This window comes from Staurois parvus, unplaced genomic scaffold, assembly GCF_062004578.1.
Source record: "Staurois parvus isolate SC_StPar_1 unplaced genomic scaffold, SC_StPar_1.0 ptg001071l, whole genome shotgun sequence".
NCBI classification, from domain to species: Eukaryota; Metazoa; Chordata; class Amphibia; order Anura; family Ranidae; genus Staurois; species Staurois parvus.
The window spans coordinates 256,524-276,063 of record NW_028318867.1 but is presented as its reverse complement, the minus strand read 5'-3'; the positions used below and the strand labels follow the sequence as shown (position 1 = coordinate 276,063).

Sequence of the window (19,540 nt, the reverse complement as noted above, 5' to 3'; positions counted from 1 at the left end):
AAGGCAGATCCGTAAAGACATTGTTTGACCAGTTTTGGTGTGGAGCAACTTGAGTGTCCTACACAGAGTTCTAACCTCAACCCCGCTGAACACCTTTGGAATGATTTGGTACTCCACTTGTGAGCCAGGTCTTCTCATCCATTATCAGTACCTGAACTCCCAAGAGGACACAAATTCCCACAGACAAACTCTAAAGACAATTGTGCTCTTCCAACCTTGTGGTAACAATTTGGTGAAGACCCTTTTCCGTTACACCATGACTGTCCCCTGTGTACAAAGCCAGCCTCATAAAGACATGGTTTGACCAGTTTAGTGTGGAGAAATTGAGTGTCCTGCACAGAGTCCATGCCTCAACCCTACTGAACAATGTTGGGATGAACTGGAAGGCTGATTGTGAGCCAGGTCTTCTCATCCAACATCACTAACAAATGTTCTTCTGGCTGACTTGGTGAAATCTCCCACAGACACGCTACCAAATTTTGCAGAAAGCCATCCCATAGCACTGGAGGCTGTTAAGGCTGCAATGGAAGATCCAACTCCACTTTAACTACCATCGTATTGCAATGGAATGTCGAAGAAGCTCATATAGGTTTGATGATCATGTGTCTACAAAACTTTTCCACATAGAGTATAGTACGCATTTTAACTTTATAGATCTGCTAGCATTGCCCTTTAGCTGCCTTTCCCCTGGTGTATATCTCTGGGGCCTCCTTCCAAGCCTCTGTGCGGTAATTAATGTCATTGGGTATAGCTGTACCATTCGATACAGAGAAAAATCTACCATTACAGAGGAGCAGACGGTGCTGCTTTTGTGTCAAGATTAAAAATAGATGAAAGACGGAAAGTGTGAAATATTTAGAATTTGTGGATCAAATAGAAAATGTGCATTTCAGAAAAGGTGTTTTCTTCCCACATATCCCCACAAGACGCCATAAAATCAATAATGTGATTACTATTAAATGGCAGCATTTCTGCTCATCACTCGTACACGGCTCCTGACATTTCACCGATATATAATTAGTCGTGGCATGTGCACAAGTTACATTTCAATGTTTTTCACCACTCATTGTTTTAAAAAGCTTCATTGTAAATTGTTCAGCCTCGTTTCCCTTCACATAATCTCAATGCTGTACCCGCTTTGCGATACAATAAAAAAAATTAAATAAAACACTGTCCAAAATCATACAACCTATAAGGGTTCATTCATAAATGCAGAAATCTATAGGGATCAATCAGAATGCATCTTGTACTGGTTTTCGAGGTCAGCAAGGAGTTCTGATTGGTTACTATGGGCTACTGCAGTTGAGAAGAAATATATTTCTTGTGCTTGAATATTTCTGGAAATTTAGTTGGCATATTTGTAAAGTGGCTGGCTTCTGTCCTGCCATCTTTCAAACCATTGGTACTGTGACAGGGAGTGAGTTTTGGGGGTGGGGGGACCCCTGTATCAGCTCTCCAGTTTCCTCTTATGTGTAACCCACCCTGTGCCTGTTAGGGGTACAGGGTGGTCTGTCCTGATATTGTGTAGACATGTATAGGTGGGGTGTGGGGATTTTCATTGTTCTCTGCCATGAGGCTGCATCCCATTGTTCTAGTAAACTATTATGGGATGTAATGTTTGTGTATTGGTGTGGGGTTGGTCATTGTTCACTGCCATGTGCTGCATCCCATTGTTCTTTGTCTTGGTTTGGTGGGGGGTGTTTCCTGCAGCCCTTCCCCCTGATGGGTCGGCCTGCTGATGTGTTTCCTGTTCCTGGTTGTATTTCCCGCCCTGTGTATATATCTTATGTTAAAATAAAGCAGTTCACTTCTTGTCTTAAGAAGAGTCTGGTGCTGTCTATTTCCTGTATGATCAGCGGTGGTGTCCATGGATTTGTGTTCAGAGCCTAGCGCAGTCGGGGTCTGGTTCCGTTACAGGTACTTTAGTGTGATTGGAGATCTTAGACCAAGACTAAATGTGACCTATCAATCAAGGTGTGCCTTTGAGTCCAACTACTTGAATGCCATGATATAGGAATTGTTGTTATAATGCCATTCTCCGAAAGTGACCTCTACTTAGGCATATTGTCGCCTACTCTCCTCTCCTTTAGGCGCACCCTGGAGGTCCATCTCTTCGGGGAGGCCTACCCCACCCCCTGCTAACTTGCCGACCTCCTCCACTCTTCCTACCACCCCATCCCCCACAGCTATCTCCTCCTGTGCCACTATCCCCTCCCTCCTAGATTGTGGGCTGGAAGGAGCAGGGCCCTCGATCCCCTCATGTTTTGCATTGTATTGTTATTGTTCTGTCACATGTTCTGTCCTCCTTTGTAATGTACAGCGCTGAGCGAACTATTGGCGCTTTATAAATACTGTATAATAATATAATAATAATAATCATATGCCCAATTTTAATTTACACAGATTTGAGAGAGGTTTACATAAAGAGAACCAATCATTATTTAGCTTTACGTAGCTGGATAATTCGAGTAGCTAAGAGTCAGAGATTAGAGACCCTCCAAGAGGTTGGACAGAACTCAAGATGGAAGACTGATGTGGGTTGATTTACCAAAAGTGAAGCGTACAAAATCTGGTGCAGCTCTGCATAGAAACCAATCATTTTCCAGGTTTTATTGCCAAAGCTTAATTGAACAAGCTGAAGTTAGAAGCTGATTGGCTACCGTGCCCCAGATTTTAGTAAATCAATTTACGATCTATTGTTTATCAAAGATTTTAGTAAATCAATCCCTCTGTCTTCCAGCTTGTAAGTAGCCGTAAGAGCTGATTTAGACTTGCAGATGGGGGCATTAAAAATGGACAGTTGAGCCACGTTTTTGGCATCCCCCAACTGCCTCTCCTCTTAAGCTGCAATGGCAGTGGATTGGGGAGCTCACATGCTGTGGTTGCAAAGCTTCATCTCCCCAACAAAAACTATCTGACATTTTGTGCTTGGTGAACAGCAAGTCCGCCGAACACGTCATATCGCCTCACTGCCTCTCAAATGGCTCTAAAAAGCGATCTGAATTGCTTTTCAAAGGAGCAGTGGTTTAGACACCTAGCCTAAGAGTAATTATTACAGTTATCAAACAAAAACCTCTACTTGTTTACAATACTTTTATCTACAAATTAATTTGGATACACGAGATGCAATAAGGCAAACAAATGGCAGTGGCTGGAGGTGATAGCAGTTATTACACTAGATGCAATTGTGAAGGGAGAAGGAAGTGGATGGGAATGAAGGAACTTTGATACACTAGATACACTACATAAGGATGATGGCAGTGGTTGGAGGTGTTGATAGTTGGGTACATTGGCTACAGTAGGGAAGGGAGATGGAAGTGGATGGAGGTGATGGCAGTTGGGTACAGTAGATGCAGTTGGGAAGAGAGATGGCAGTAGATGGAGGTGATATCAGTTGGGTATAATAGATACTATAGGGAAGGAGTTGGTAGTGGATGGAGGTAATGGCAGTTGGGTACAGTAGATGCACTTGGGAAGAGAGATGGAAGTAGATAGAGGTGATAGCAGTTGGGTATAATAGATACTATAGGGAAGGAGTTGGCAGTGGGTGGATGTGATGACAATTGGTTACACTAGATACATTATGGAATGTTGATGGCAGTGGATGGAGGTGATGGCAGTTGGGTATATTAGATACAATATGGAAGGGGATGGCAGTGGATGGAGGTGATGATTGCTGGGTACACTAGATACAGTATGGAGGGGAGATGGCGTGGATGAAGGTGATTGAAGTTTCATGCATTAGATACAGTATGGTGATAGTGGATGGAAGCAACAAATGGAAAGAAGACGGCAGTGGATGGAGGTGATGGTAGTTGGGTACACTAGATGCAGGTGGGAAGGGAGATGGCAATAAATAGAGGTGATGGCAGTTGGGTATAATAGATACAATATGGAAGAGGATAGCAGTGGATGGAGGTGATGGTAGTTGGGTACACTAGATGCAGGTGGGAAGGGAGATGGCAATAAATGGAGGTGATGGCAGTTGGGTATAATAGATAGAAGGGAGATGGCAGTGGATGGAGGTGATGATTGCTGGGTACACTAGATACAGTATGGAAGGGAGATGGCAGTGGATGGAGGTGATGATTGCTGGGTACACTAGATACAGTATGGAAGGGAGATGGCAGTGGATGGAGGTGATTAAAGTTTCATGCATTAGATACAGTATGGTGATAGTGGATGGAAGCAACAAATGGAAGGAAGATGGCAGAGGATGGAGGTGATGGCATTGACTAAATATGAAAGGAGTAGATTCCATTAGACAGAGAATGGAATACAGATGGCAGAGGATGAAGGTGTTGGGGTGCTGGCAGTTGGGTCTCTAAATATTTTGGAGAATGGAGATGGCAGTGACTGGAGGTGATGGTTGGCACTAGTGCAGTACTCACCATTAGGGCTTGGATAATTGATAGCTGGAAGATAATATGATATACGATTTTAGTATTTGTTTTACGCTATAGAGCTAAAGAAAAAAATATTGACTGTAAAAATAATATTGATGATAATAGAGAATAATTTATTTACAACGTGTTTCATATCAGAGAATTTGTTTTCAAATAACAGTATAGATTATACAGATTTACAGACAAAAACAAAACATTCAAATATTTCCTGATTGTGACTTGTCTGTGTTGCATATACAGTATATATTATATTTTGTATTGAGTACATCATACATTTGTAGAGAGTGTATCTCATTCAGCACTTGATTTGTCCAATCTCTACCCCATACACCCCCCCACCAATGCCAAGTCCATCTAAGGTATTTAAAATACCGGTCTTCTTATCTCTTTCTCAATAATGGTTAGAAGTCCCATTTCTGTTATTGAGGTGGGGATACAGGTAACACGTCGGTGTCAGAGGGGCTGTTTATAATAGCGATGCGGGTCATATGACACCACATATATACCTGTGCATCATGGTGGACTGTCTACGGTGACAGTAGAGATCATGTGACCCTTCATACACATAGGGGGGGGGGATGCTCTCTACAGGAACAGTGCAGGCAATGTGCCTCTTCATATATATCTGTGTGTCGGAGGGTCTGTCTGTGGTACAAGTACCAATTGTTACATCTAACACTTAGGCTTCCTATGCACTATGCCAGCGTTTCTCAATGTTTTTACAGTCACACCACCCCTATAAGTATGACAAATCTGGGGGCACCCCAGTCTAAAACTATGAAAAAGGTAAATTTTATTTATCAATGGGAAACCTGAGCCTGGGACAATTCCCATCAGAAATCATCCCATAACATCAGAGCCCACCCTTCACATCAGAGGGCCCCATCACATCACAGCCCACCCTTCACATCAGAGGGCCCCATCACATCGCAGCCCACCCTTCACATCAGAGGGTCCCATCACAGCCCACCCTTCACATCAGAGGGCCCCATCACATCACAGCCCACCCTTCACATCAGAGGGCCCCATCACATCACAGCCCACCCTTCACATCAGAGGGTCCCATCACATCACAGCCCACCCTTCACATCAGAGGGCCCCATCACATCACAGCCCACCCTTCACATCAGAGGGCCCCATCACATCGCAGCCCACCCTTCACATCAGAGGGTCCCATCACAGCCCACCCTTCACATCAGAGGGCCCCATCACATCACAGCCCACCCTTCACATCAGAGGGCCCCATCACATCACAGCCCACCCTTCACATCAGAGGGTCCCATCACATCACAGCCCACCCTTCACATCAGAGGGCCCCATCACATCACAGCCCACCCTTCACATCAGAGGGCCCCATCACATCACAGCCCACCCTTCACATCAGAGGATCTCTCCTCACATTAGAGGCCCCCCATCATGTCAAAGGCCCCTGTCACGTCAGAGGCTTCTTGTAAAATCAGAGGCCCCCATTGTGTCAGAGTCTCCCATCACCTCAAAGTTCCCCCTATACATCAGAGTCTCCGATGTCCGAGATCTACTATCAACCATGCAGTACAAGGATCTGTCTGATTTGATACTAATTGAATGGATTGTTTAGATTTGTTCACATTTGTCAATTTATGCAGCGCTTTACATATACAGTATAGTTATTGTACATTCACATCAGTCCCTAACCAGGGGTGGACTGACACCTCATGGAGCCCCCGGGCAATAGGGGATCATGGGGCCCCTGTGTCCTCGCCCACACTTAAACCACACCCAAAAAAGCTTATGAAATGTACCAGGGGAATCTTATGGGGCCCCCTACTGACCCCAGGCCCTCGGGCAGTGCCCGAGTTCCCAAATGGTCAGTCCGCCCCTGTCCCTAACCCTCAAGGGGCGTACAATCTAATTAGTATGTGTATGTATGACTGTGAGTTAGGGACCTTAGATTGTACGCCCCTTGAGCTTTAGGGACTGATGTAAATGTAAAATATATTTATGTAAAGTGCTGCGTAAATTGATGGCATCTGAAATAAATAAACAGCCACCATTTTATTCTCCTGGGCCTTTGCCTTCAGAGAATATGTAATTGTTTGAGGGTTTAAAAGTATTTCCTAGATTGTAAGCTCCCAGGATCAGGGCCCTCCTATCCCTCTTGTATTGAACTGTATTGTTGCTGTATTGTCTCCTGTTATATTGTAAAGCGCTGAGGTAACCGTCGGCGCCATAAATCCTGTATAATAATAATAATATAAATCCTGTATAATAATAATAATAATAATATAAATCCTGTATAATAATAATATAAATCCTGTATAATAATAATAATAATATAAATCCTGTATTATAATAATAATAATAATAATATAAATCCTGAATAATAATAATAATAATAATATAAATCCTGTATAATAATAATAATAATATAAATCCTGTATAATAATAATATAAATCCTGTGTAATAATAATAATAATATAAATCCTGTATTATAATAATAATAATAATAATATAAATCCTGAATAATAATAATAATAATAATATAAATCCTGTATAATAATAATATTTCTAACAAAAATTGCACGTGCGTGTGAAAAATCAAAAAACCGCCCAGGCAGACAAGTTTTAAACCATAGCAGCAACAAATCACGTTAGCAACGAGAATCATCAGCAACTATAGCAATTCAATCACTAGTTAGAGATTTATATGGGCAGCTCAGTGACTAAATGGTTAGCACTTCCGCCTGGCAGTACTCGGGTCGTTGGTTCGAATCCCAGCCACGGCACCTCCTGCCTGGAGTTTGCATGTTCTCCCTGTGCCAGCATGGGTTTCCTCTGTTTTCCTCCCACACTCCAAAGACATGCTGTTAGGTGAATTGGCTCCTGTCTAAATTGTCCCTAGTATGTGTATGTATGAATGAGAGTTAGGGACCTTAGATTGTACGCTCCTCGGGGGCGGGGACTGATGTGAATGTACAATATATATGTAAAGCGCTGCGTAAATTGACAGCACTATATAAGTACCTGAAATAAATAATATAGAGAAGGACTTGCCCTTCTGGCATGGCCTTTATCCCAAATTCCTCTGTCCTGCACTAACCCCTGTGGGGTCACGGTGGGGACAATAAAGTGCCGGGACTGCAGGCCAAGCATCACGAAGGAAAGAGCTAAAACTAACAGCGGACTGCAAAGCCTCAGCAATATAAATGGCATAAAAGGATTTTATTGTCCTGTGATAAGAAACAAAGAGGCCTTGGCCAGCCTGGTGCTGAGAGAGGAGATTTCAGTCTCTCCTTGGAAGGGTAACGCAGGCCATAAATCCGCATTAACATGGAGCGCACTGCGAACAATGGCGGGCTAGGCTCCCTCGCCACTATACCGCGCAGGGCTGGGTAGGGAACAGGCTGCAGGATCCCACCAAGGGATACTTGTAAAACAAAGGTGTGCAGACCTTTAAATTAGACTTTTACCAAGCAAGCCACAATCGAATATACAGGCGTACTTCGGTTTACGAATGTAATTAGTTCTGCGGGACTTTTCGTATTGAGAAAAATTCACAAACCGAAACATGGTTTCCCATAGGAATGCACTGAAAACCAATTAATCTGTTCCGGAGGTCAGAAAAAAGTAAAAAAAAAGTCTTTTATCTGTTCAAAACTCTTTATAAAGTGCACTTTAACCAGTAGCCACCCGGCCTATAGCCAGATGGATGCCGGGCGAACTGCTCTTCCCTTCGGGAGGACACCATATGGCGTCTTTTCAGGAACGTGCATTGCGCATGCCCGCAGGGCCACGCTGCAGCGTGATCTGTCACCGGCCGTGTACCTCGGACATGGCCGATGACAGATCTGTGTACCGGCCCCGTTGCCAGTACCATGTGACCTGCTGTGACCAATCACAGCAGGTCACATGACAGTTGTATACAATGAATGGCTTCTTTTCATGCCATCCATTGTATACAAGTGTGTCTAGCTGTGAATGGTCACAGCGATCACATGCACAAGCTGGGCCGATCACAGACCAGCTGTGCCATGTGATTAGCCGTGACCAAATCACAGCTAAGCACGAAAAAAAAACTGTTCTGACATTTGGGGGATATCTGTACCGTCCTGACATTTGGGGGATATCTGTACTGTCCTGACATTTGGGGGATATCTGTACTGTCCTGATATTTGGGGGATATCTGTACTGTTCTGACATTTGGGGGATATCTGTACTGTTCTGACATTTGGGGGATATCTGTACCGTCCTGACATTTGGGGGATATCTGTACCGTTTTGACATTTGGGGGATATCTGTACCGTCCTGACATTTGGGGGATATCTGTCCTGTCCTGACATTTGGGGGATATCTGTACTGTCCTGACATTTGGGGGATATCTGTACCGTTCTGACATTTGGGGGATATCTGTACTGTCCTGACATTTGGGGGATATCTGTACTGTCCTGACATTTGGGGGATATCTGTACTGTCCTGACATTTGGGGGATATCTGTACTGTCCTGACATTTGGGGGATATCTGTACTGTCCTGATATTTGGGGGATATCTGTACTGTCCTGACATTTGGGGGATATCTGTTCCGTTCTGACATTTGGGGGATATCTGTACTGTCCTGACATTTGGGGGATATCTGTACTGTCCTGACATTTGGGGGATATCTGTACCGTCCTGACATTTGGGGGATATCTGTACCGTTCTGACATTTGGGGGATATCTGTACCGTTCTGACATTTGGGGGATATCTGTACTATTCTGACATTCTTGGACCTCAAGAAATTAGATTGGCTGTCAGTACTTCAGGATTGATCAATACTCAGATCTATACCATAGTTTGTGAACTCTATAACTTTCCTACAAACTAAATAATACATCCTAATTTGGTTTATTTTCACCAAAGACATGTAGCAGAATACATCTCGGCCTAAATTTATGAAGAACAATTATTTATTTGCAAACTTTTATAACAGAAACAAAGAAAAACGTGGTTTTATTTTTTCAAACTGTTTGGTCTTTTTATGTTAATGTTAGCAAAAAATAAAAACCCCAGCGGTGATTAAATACCACCAAAAGAAAGCTCTAGTTGTGTTAAGAAAATGATTAAATTTTAGTTTGGGTACAGTGTTGTATGACCGCGCAATTGTCATTCAAAGTGTGAGAGCGCTAAAACCTGAACATTAGCCTGGGCAGGAAGGGGGTAAAAGTGCCCGGTATGGAAGAGGTTAAAGGCATAAATACTGTACAAGGACATGATTAAAAAACAATTTGTAAATGTACTGAAAACCAATTAATCCGTTCGTATTGCGAAAAAAAGTCCTAAACCGAGGTACGCCTGTATAAACATGACCAGGGGACTATAGGTGGCTTGTCCCCCTTTCCCTTTGACCATTACCTCCTCCCCTATTAATTAACCACTTGGACAACAAGCTGGAGTTAACGGCTAGAACAGCCTTTTATAACGACAACAATAAATATCATTTGTAAATAATGTAAACACAGTATAACTGAAGCTTCCAGGTCCCAGTGGGCATCAATAAACGAAACTACCTGCATACTACCTTAAATAGGCCTCCAGCCGCAACACCACCACCTTGAAGACAACCACTGCAGATACCACCATCAGAACAAAACTGGGAGCCGTACCTCAGACGGGTCCCTTCCATGTACCTTCTTGTGCCCACAGTAACCTACGAGGACTTTGCACTTCCCTGTTAATCCCCCGTCCAAACCACCCCCAGCCGCAACACCACCACCTTTAAGACAACCACTGCAGATACCACCATCAGAACAAAACTGGGAGCCGTACCTCAGACGGGTCCCTTCCATGTACCTTCTTGTGCCCACAGTAACCTACGAGGACTTTGCACTTCCCTGTTAATCCCCCGTCCAAACCACCCCCAGCCGCAACACCACCACCTTGAAGACAACCACTGCAGATACCACCATCAGAACAAAACTGGGAGCCGTACCTCAGACGGGTCCCTTCCATGTACCTTCTTGTGCCCACAGTAACCTACGAGGACTTTGCACCTCCCTGTTAATCCCCCGTCCAAACCACCCCCAGCCGCAACACCACCACCTTGAAGACAACCACTGCAGATACCACCATCAGAACAAAACTGGGAGCCGTACCTCAGACGGGTCCCTTCCATGTACCTTCTTGTGCCCACAGTAACCTACGAGGACTTTGCACCTCCCTGTCAATCCCCCGTCCAAACCACCCCCAGCTGCAACACCACCGACTCAGAGACAACCACCGCAGATACCACCATCCGAAAAAATCTGGGAGCCGTACCTCAGACGGGTCCCTACAAAGTACCTTCTTGTGCCCACAGTAACCTACAAAGACTTTGCACCTCCCTGTTAATCCCCCATCCAAACCACCCCCAGCCGCAACACAACCAACTCAGAGACAACCACCGCAGATACCACCATCAGAAAAAATCTGGGAGCCGTACCTCAGACGGGTCCCTACAAAGTACCATTTGTGCCCACAGTAACCTATGAGGATTTTGCACCTCCCTGTCAATCCCCTTACCAAACCACCCCCAGCAGCAACACCACCGACTCAGAGACAACCTCTGCAGATACCACCATCAGAACAAACCTATCTTAACCACTTAGCACTCCCCGTCCTGTTTCTTGCCAACTTGGATGACTCTCCTCTCTCCACCCCTTTAACCCCTGTCATGCCGGCCCTCCACTCATTTCTTTTTCTTTCCTCTTACTACCGGACCTCCCTCATGTATTGTAAAACACTCCACTGGCTGAAGGCCGTTTCTCATCAACTTCAATTATATTCACAATCCTAATGAATGGCAGGTGAGGCAGGCACAATGATGACACCAGGGTGATCACGATGGCCTTGCAGTGCAGGGGTCCTGTCTTCATTTCTCCCCAAGACCCTTCAAAAGAAAACTTAAAGAGTTGGGATTTTATAGGTGCCGATACCTTATGAAGAAGTATACTCGCAAACATTAAAATTCAAGAAGCATGCCAAAAACAAAGCATTCTGCACCTTGACGGGCATGATGATGTCACCCCTAAGTCTCCACCCAAAGCGGTGACGTCATCATGCCCACTGGGTCACAGGAAGCTTTGTATTTGGCATGCTTCTTGAATTTTAATGTTTGTGAGTATACTTCTTTGGTTTTATTAATAAATTTATTGTGCATACTGTACCATGATCAATTCCTCTCCTTGTTTCATGCGGATCTCGTGACCAGGGGCGGACTGACAACTCATGGGGCCCCCAGGCAATAGGGGATCATGGGGCCCCTGTGTCCTTGCCCAAACTCAAAAAAGCCTATGAAAAAGGTACCAGGGGCATCTCATGGGGCCCCCTACTGACTCCGGGCCCTCGGGCAGTGCCCGAGTTTCCAAATGGTCAGTCCGCCCCTGCTAGTGACTGTTGTATACCAACTTGGATGATATCTGACGGCGGAGCTATGAATGGGGCACAAAGCACCCGCAGTAGAGATTGGTTGCCGCTGGATGTACAGGGTTTGATTCATCCATCCTGGATTGTTTTTTTCATTAAGTGCTGTTAGACCTTGGTTGTAAGGTCTTTGGTTCTGGTAGGAGCAGGGGCGGACTGACAACTCATGGGGCCCCCGGGCAATAGGGGATCATGGGGCCCCTGTGTCCTTGCCCAAACTCAAAAAAGCCTATAAAAAAGGTACCAGGGGCATCTCATGGGGCCCCCTACTGCCCCCGGGCAGTGCCCAAGTTTCCAAATGGTCAGTCCGCCCCTGGGTAGGAGCCCTATAATTATGTGGGCGGCACGTATGGCGGTGAAGATTTCAAGTCACTTTTTGCGATTAGTTGCACGGACTGAGCACGGATTGTGTTCACCTCTCGGTGATTAGACTTTAAAACATATATTTATTGCATTACCCACATATTATTTTTTATCTATTTATTTTTATTCATTTATTTCTCATTATTGTCATGATTCATGTTTGTTTTGGCACTTTATTGGATTGTGTTTGTCACTTTTGAAATGATATGAATTTATTATTATTCCTTATTATTTATACAAGCATTTTATTTGATTCAGGGGTGGTATATATATATATATATGATTTTTCAACAGTGCAACACATTTAATAGATTTATCTAGTTTGTGTTGTGGTAGGAAAACACAGTGAGTGCAGCTGTTGGATTTTTCACATACATTTTCATTCTTATACATTTGGTATGATTTTTTACTTCATTTTAACTGTTGATTTTTTTTTTTTCTTATGCACAGGGCAGTAATTTTAGAGACCTCTGGTGCAAAGACTGGTGTGACTGGCCAGTGTTCTCTGTACAGCGCTGCAGTATATGTCAGCACTATTAGAAATGTATAATAATAATCATAGTAGTGTGCAGGGGCGGACTGACAACTCATGGGGCCCCCGGGCAATAGGGGATCATGGGGCCCCCGGGCAATAGGGGATCATGGGGCCCCTGTGTCCTCGCCCACACTCAAACCACACCCAAAAAAGCCTATGAAAGGTACCAGGGGCATCTCATGGGGCCCCTTACTGACCCCGGGCCCTCGGGCAGTGCCCGAGTTTCCGAATGGTCAGTCCGCCCCTGGTAGTGTATGACTGTGGTGGGGACCAGGGGCGGACTGACCATTTGGAAACTCGGGCACTGCCCGAGGGCGTGGGGTCAGTAGGGGGCCCCATGAGATGCCCCTGGTACCTTTTTCATAGGCTTTTTTGAGTTCGGGCAAGGACACATGGGGCCCCATGATCCCCTATTGCCCGGGGGAACCCATGAGTTGTCAGTCCGCCCCTGGTGGGGACATTAGAGTGTAAGCTCCTCCGGTGATCAAAGCCAGCCTGGTCATATAAACGGAGCCCTTGCTTTGGTCAAAGAATTATTAAATATTTTATTTCCATCATAACACTTTTCTCTTAGTGGAGACACATTTCTTTATGTAGTCGGTGTCTACTGTGTGCATATATATATATGTGTATATATGTATGTGTGTGTGCATGTATGCATGTGTATATGTGTATATATATATATGTATATGTGTGTATATATGTATGTGTGTGTGCGCATGTATGTATGTATGTATGTGTATAGGTGTGTATATATATATGTGTATGTATGTATGTATATGTGTGTGTCTATATATATATATATATATATATATATATATATATATATATATATATATATATACACATACACACACATACATATACACACTATGTGTATATGTATATATATATATATATATATATATATATATATATATATATATATACACACACCTATACATATATATATATTTTTTTCTTCCTTCTGTAAAATAACCACCTGGGCTAGCCAATGCTGCAGATAAGCCCTTCACATGTGTGTTCTGGGCTGATAGGGGTTAATTGAGAGATATAAATTATTCAGCACGATGATTCAGAGGTATTATAACGTGGGCTGTGGGGCCATCTCTCTCTCTCTCTCTCTCTCTCCCTTTCTTAGGCATTATGCGTCACTGTTCAGCGGCCATCCGCCAAGCCGAGTCCCCTCACAGGAGACATCGATGGGAAACGGGTCGGAAAAGGAGCAGCAAAGTGGAGAAAACATTAGACTGCGGTCTCTCCATGTCAGTCACTGGTTTGTTATAGGATCTGACATGTTGACCTAGAGATAAGGGGACCGCAAGCCCAGGCCCAGCAATTAACACCAGAACCAAGCCAAGACCCCGAAGATGACCTCCCCAGTGTCAGGCCAACGTGAGGACGGAGCAGTGCTGTGATCCCGAGCGCTCTTTGTTACTCGTCCCTCTATTCCTCTGCTGCTTCCAGTGAAAATATATATTTTTTAATCTACTGGTATTTAGTTCATTTTATTTCGGCAATGTTGTCGTTGTTACATTATGGTTCAAGTTTGTCCAGGCATTTTCTCATAAATATTGTACTGTGTTTGAGTCTAATTGTAGTTAGTTGATTTAAGGCTCCTCGCCTAGTACTGAATTTGTAAATGTTATAACACTTAAATAGGTCTAGGGTTGGTGCTATGGTCAGGGGTGCAGATATGGGGGCACAAGCGGTCCTTCCTGCTGACCTTATGAACCCTCGGGCCTGGTACAAGAGGACTGCCTTAAACCCCCATCAGCGAAGGTCATATAGATTGTACAGTGGTTACATGATTTGTTACATGGCCCTGTACAATCTACAGTCCTGGGCCCCATTGGGTCAGCAGGGTTACTTTGGCATGGTCAGGCTGCACCGGGTCCCATGATTTCTAATGGTGGCCCTTTAAATGGAGGAGGCGGGCATTGTACTTGGCTCCATTGGGTCAGTAGCGTTACCTGGCCACAGTCAGGTACGCTGCACAGGGTCCTATGATTTCTAATGGTGGCCCTGTGTGTAAAAAGGAGGCAGGCTTTGTCCTGGGCCCCATTGGATTAGTAGGGTTACCTGGGTGTACTTAGGTAGGCTCTACAGGGTCCCAAGATTTCTAATGTTGGTCCTGTGTACAGAGGAGGCAGGCTTTGTCTTTGGCCCCATTGGGTCAGTAGGGTTACCTGGGTATACTCAGTTAGGCTGTACAGGGTACCATGATTTCTAATGGCGGCCCTTTGTATGGAGGAGACCAGAACTGTACTGGGCCCCATTGGGTCAGTAGGGTTACCTGGGTTTGGCCAGGTAGGCTGCACAGGGACTCATGATTTCTAATGGTGGCCCTGTGTAAGGAGGAGGCTGCACAAGGGTCCTACAATTTCTAATATTGGCCCTGTGTACAGAGGAAGCAGGCTTTGGCCTGTGCCCCATTGGGTCAGTAGGGTTACCTGAGCGCACTCAGGTAGGCTGTACAGGGTACCATGATTTCTAATGATGGCCCTTTGTAAGGAGGAGGCACAGCAAGAACTGTACTGGGCCCCATTGGGTCAGTAGGGTTACCTGGGCTTGGCCAGGTAGGCTGCACAGGGATTCATGATTTCTAATGATGGCCCTATGTAAGGAGGCTACACAAGGGTCCTACAATTTCTAATATTGGCCCTGTGTACAGAGGAGGCAGGCTTTGGCCTGGGCCCCATTGGGTCAGTAGGGTTACCTGAGCGCACTCAGGTAGGCTGTACAGGGTACAATGATTTCTAATGGCGTCCCTTTGTATTGAGGAGGCAAGAACTGTACTGGACCCCATTGGGTCAGCAGGGTTACCTGGGCATGGTTAAGTAGGCTGCACAGGGTCCCATTATTTCTAATGGTGGCCCTGTGTGTTTAGAGGAAGCAGGTACTGTACTGGATCCGACAAGGTCAGCAGGAGTACCCGGGCATGGTCATGCAGGCTGCACAGGGCCCAAAGATTTCAAATTGCAACCCTGGCTATGGTTAATATCCTAAAGCTGAACTCCATATTGAGCTTCACGTTATATCTGCTTTTACCTAAGCCTAAGCACTCCTTAACTGCCAGTGTCACCAAGACCCACCCTGCTTCCTAAATATACCCTAGGACTTTCAGGTTGCTAGGAGCTGCTGCTGTTTTTTTTGTCATCTCCCCAGGGCGTCCCATTTTATCCATTTGTTATCCCCATCATCTTGTCATGCATGGCTGCCAGGAGCTTTCCAAACCAATTTGCACAATTTTGCATCATTTGCTGTTCTTTCATGCTCATCTTTTACTCCCATTGACATCTGGTTTGAAAATTCTGATTTTTCAGAGGCTTGTGAGTTTTTAAGAGCTTGCCCATCTCTACTCATGATTGGGGTCAAGGCTGAGTTATTAGATCTGTAAAGTAGTTAATGGAGTGAAGTTGCAGCATTAGGCGTAGGTATGGTTAGGAATGTTTAGGTGACGTCCTCATGTTAGCGCAGTTTTCGTTTAGGGTTTAGAAGGTCCAAGTTCCAAAAAATCTTACGTTCTACAAGGGCTAGTCCTCTATACATACGGGAAATGTCCTCATGAGATAGCTGTCCTGAGTTTGCACTCTCCAGTTTTAGTAAATCTCCCCCCGTAGGGTATTTACACAAAAACACACCTTGACACTTAATCCCTTCTTACCCCAACTCTAAGTCTTCGTCAGGGGCGGCCTGACAACTCATGGGGCCGCCGGGCAATAGGGGATCGTGGGACCCCCGTGTCCTTGCCCAAACTCAAAAAAACCTATGAAAAAGGTACCAGGGGCATCTCATGGAGCCCCCTATTGACCCCGGGCCCTCGGGCAGTGCCCGAGTTTCCAAATGGTCACTCCGCCCTGGTCTTCGTTCACACAGGCAGCCAAACCATGTGGTTCACCCACGTTTTTACTGCCCCCTGATTAGCTACCTTCAAAAGGGACATGATGTCCATTTGGGTGAGTAGACACTGCCATGGCTGTGATGCAGCAAGATGTGGTGCCGCTTGCCAAACACGCCCATTCAAGCCAATAGGACTGCAGTGCAACCACACTCTTGACCCATGGTTGCATTGCGTTCCACTGTAAAAAAACTAAAAAAACAACCCCAGATATTTAGGAGGCCATAGTCTCAGTTCCTGAACACATGCAAACCACCTCTGAAAAAGCAATCTACTGCAGACCACTTTTCAGAGGGGCAGTAGAGACTGCTACCAGTGTGAACCTATCCATCGCCTTAACATAAATTATAACTCCAAAAAAAAAAAAGGCCCTGGGTCTGGCCCTTAATGAGCCTTAAAGATAGTTTAGTGCTAGGAAGTGATTGTGTTAATCTTCCTCATTCACTTCTGTGGAGCCCCTTGGATCCTAGGCTAATGACTACATCCTCTCATTCACCTCTGTAGAGCCCCTTGGATCATAGGCTAATGACTACATCCTCTCATTCACCTCTGTGGAGCCCCTTGGATCATAGGCTAATGACTACATCCTCTCATTCACCTCTGTAGAGCCCCTTGGATCATAGGCTAATGACTACATCCTCTCATTCACCTCTGTAGAGCCCCTTGGATCATAGGCTAATGACTACATCCTCTCATTCACCTCTGTGGAGCCCCTTGGATCCTAGGCTAATGACTACATCCTCTCATTCACTTCTATGGAGACCCGTGGATCCTAAGCTAATGACTACATCCTCTCATTCACCTCTGTAGACCCCCAAGGATCCTAGGCTAATGACCATATCCTCTCATTCACTTCTGTAGACCCCCAAGGATCCTAGGCTAATGACCACATCCTCCCATTCACTTCTGTAGACCCCCAAGGATCCTAGGCTAATGACCACATCCTCGCATTCACCTGTTTTGAACTCCTTGGATCCTAGACTAATGACCACGTCCTCTCATTCACTTCTGTAGACCCCCAAGGATCCTAGGCTAATGACAACATCCTCCCATTCACTTCTGTAGACCCCCAAGGATCCTAGGCTAATGACCACATCCTCGCATTCACCTGTTTTGAACTCCTTGGATCCTAGACTAATGACCATGTCCTCTCATTCACCTCTGTAGAGCCCCTTGGATCCTAGGCTAATGACCATGTCCTCTCATTCATTTCTGTAGAGCCCTTTAGATCCTAGTCTAATGACCATGTCCTCTCATTAATTTCTGTAGAGCCCTTTAGATCCTAGGCTAATGACCACATCCTCTCATTCACCTCTGTAGAGCCCCTTGGATCCTAGGCTAATGACCACATCCACTCATTCACCTCTGTAGAGCCCCTTGGATCCTAGGCTAATGACCACATCCTCTCAATCACCTCTGTAGAGCCCCTTGGATCCTAGGCTAATGACCACATCCTCTCATTCACCTCTGTAGAGCCCCTTGGTTTCTAGGCTAATGACCAAGTCCCCTCATTCACCTCTATAGAGCCCCTTGGTTTCTAGGCTAATGACCAAGTCCCCTCATTCACCTCTGTAGAGCCCCTTGAATCCTAGGCTAATGACTACATCCTCTCATTCACCTCTGTAGAGCCCCTTGGTTTCTAGGCTAATGACCAAGTCCCCTCATTCACCTCTATAGAGCCCCTTGGTTTCTAGGCTAATGACCAAGTCCCCTCATTCACCTCTGTAGAGCACCTTCGATCCTAGGCTAATGACCAAGTCCCCTCATTTACCTCTGTAGAGCCCCTTGGATCCTAGGCTAATGACCACGCCCTCTCATTCACCTATCACCTGGGCAGTAGAGGCTGTGCCATTTGACAGTTGAATGACAATGATCGGAGGTTAAGTTTAATCTCAATCTGAAGTCATAGCCGAGAGTATAGCCCGGGCCTACCATCCAAGGGGTATCCAAAAGGATCAATTAAAAAACTAAAATAGTCACTTGGCCAGGTGGGATATTTGGCCCCAACCATTAGAATACCGTGAAAGTGTTGACAATGTAACGCGGTTGGATTGTTCTCCAAAGATTGGGGTAATGGCCAATTGGTTTTGTGTGATGTGTCCCCTTAACATTTACGCAGACTTTCATTACCATACTGGGGTACCGAAGGCCTACGAAGGTTGCTAACAGCTTCTCGTATATGAGAAAAGAAAATTCAGCATAAAGAAAGGTAAAAGCCATAATATGTACGACAACACGACAACTGTATGGAGTGGCAATAGGGTACCTACGCTCTGTGTACCGGATGATGCGTGTAGCGGGGTCTCCAAGTCCGAAGGCGGTCATTGGTGTAACCTTGATCTCGTAACTCAAGGGAATCTTGAGATCGGTGAGCCGGTGCCTCTGGAGGACTCCCTTCCTCATATCCTTCGCCTCCACGATTGCAGTGCTTGTACCCTTCATGCTTGCCTGAAATCAGACGAAATGTGACCGTTTATTTACAGCCAAGGACACCACAATGTAATCGGTACATTTTTTGGTAAATTAAAAAAAAAATGTTTTGGTTATAGATACACATTAATTCAATGAGGAACGTGAGATTAAAGTAGTTTGTGGTGTTTTTTTAAGGATTACGTTGCATTTAATTGGCTCCTGTGAGCTGGGCTTTTTTTCTCAGAATAGCTGCAGGAACTCCACACTTCCTAGTCAAACTTTGTCTCCGCCCCCTTCCCACCTCCGAACACCGTCTCTTGGTCCCACCTCCTATCCACTTCCCAGTACCACCCCTTAAATATATACTGCTAAATACCTTTTCTCGTCAGCAGTATGTAACAGTCTTGTGACTTCTTTCAGTGTCCAGCGGAGCACTGGTTAAAGCTTGTAGGAAGAGTTTTCATTCTCCCCTGATTGTCCTATGAGACTGCAAAACCTTTGACCCTC

At 45.1% G+C, this 19,540-nt stretch overlaps 1 protein-coding gene across 1 annotated transcript in view; it reads right to left on the bottom strand.

Annotated features, from left to right (window-relative positions):
• MDGA1 (MAM domain containing glycosylphosphatidylinositol anchor 1) overlaps positions 1 to 19,540 on the bottom strand; it is a 245,798-nt gene that overhangs the window by 39,044 nt on the left and 187,214 nt on the right. Inside the window, exons 13-14 of the mRNA XM_089658457.1 lie at positions 18,892 to 19,069; positions 4,392 to 4,415 (exon numbers count right to left, since the gene is read on the bottom strand). Of these exons, the coding sequence (XP_089514583.1) occupies positions 4,392 to 4,415; positions 18,892 to 19,069 (202 nt within the window). The remainder of the gene's footprint in view (positions 1 to 4,391; positions 4,416 to 18,891; positions 19,070 to 19,540) is intronic.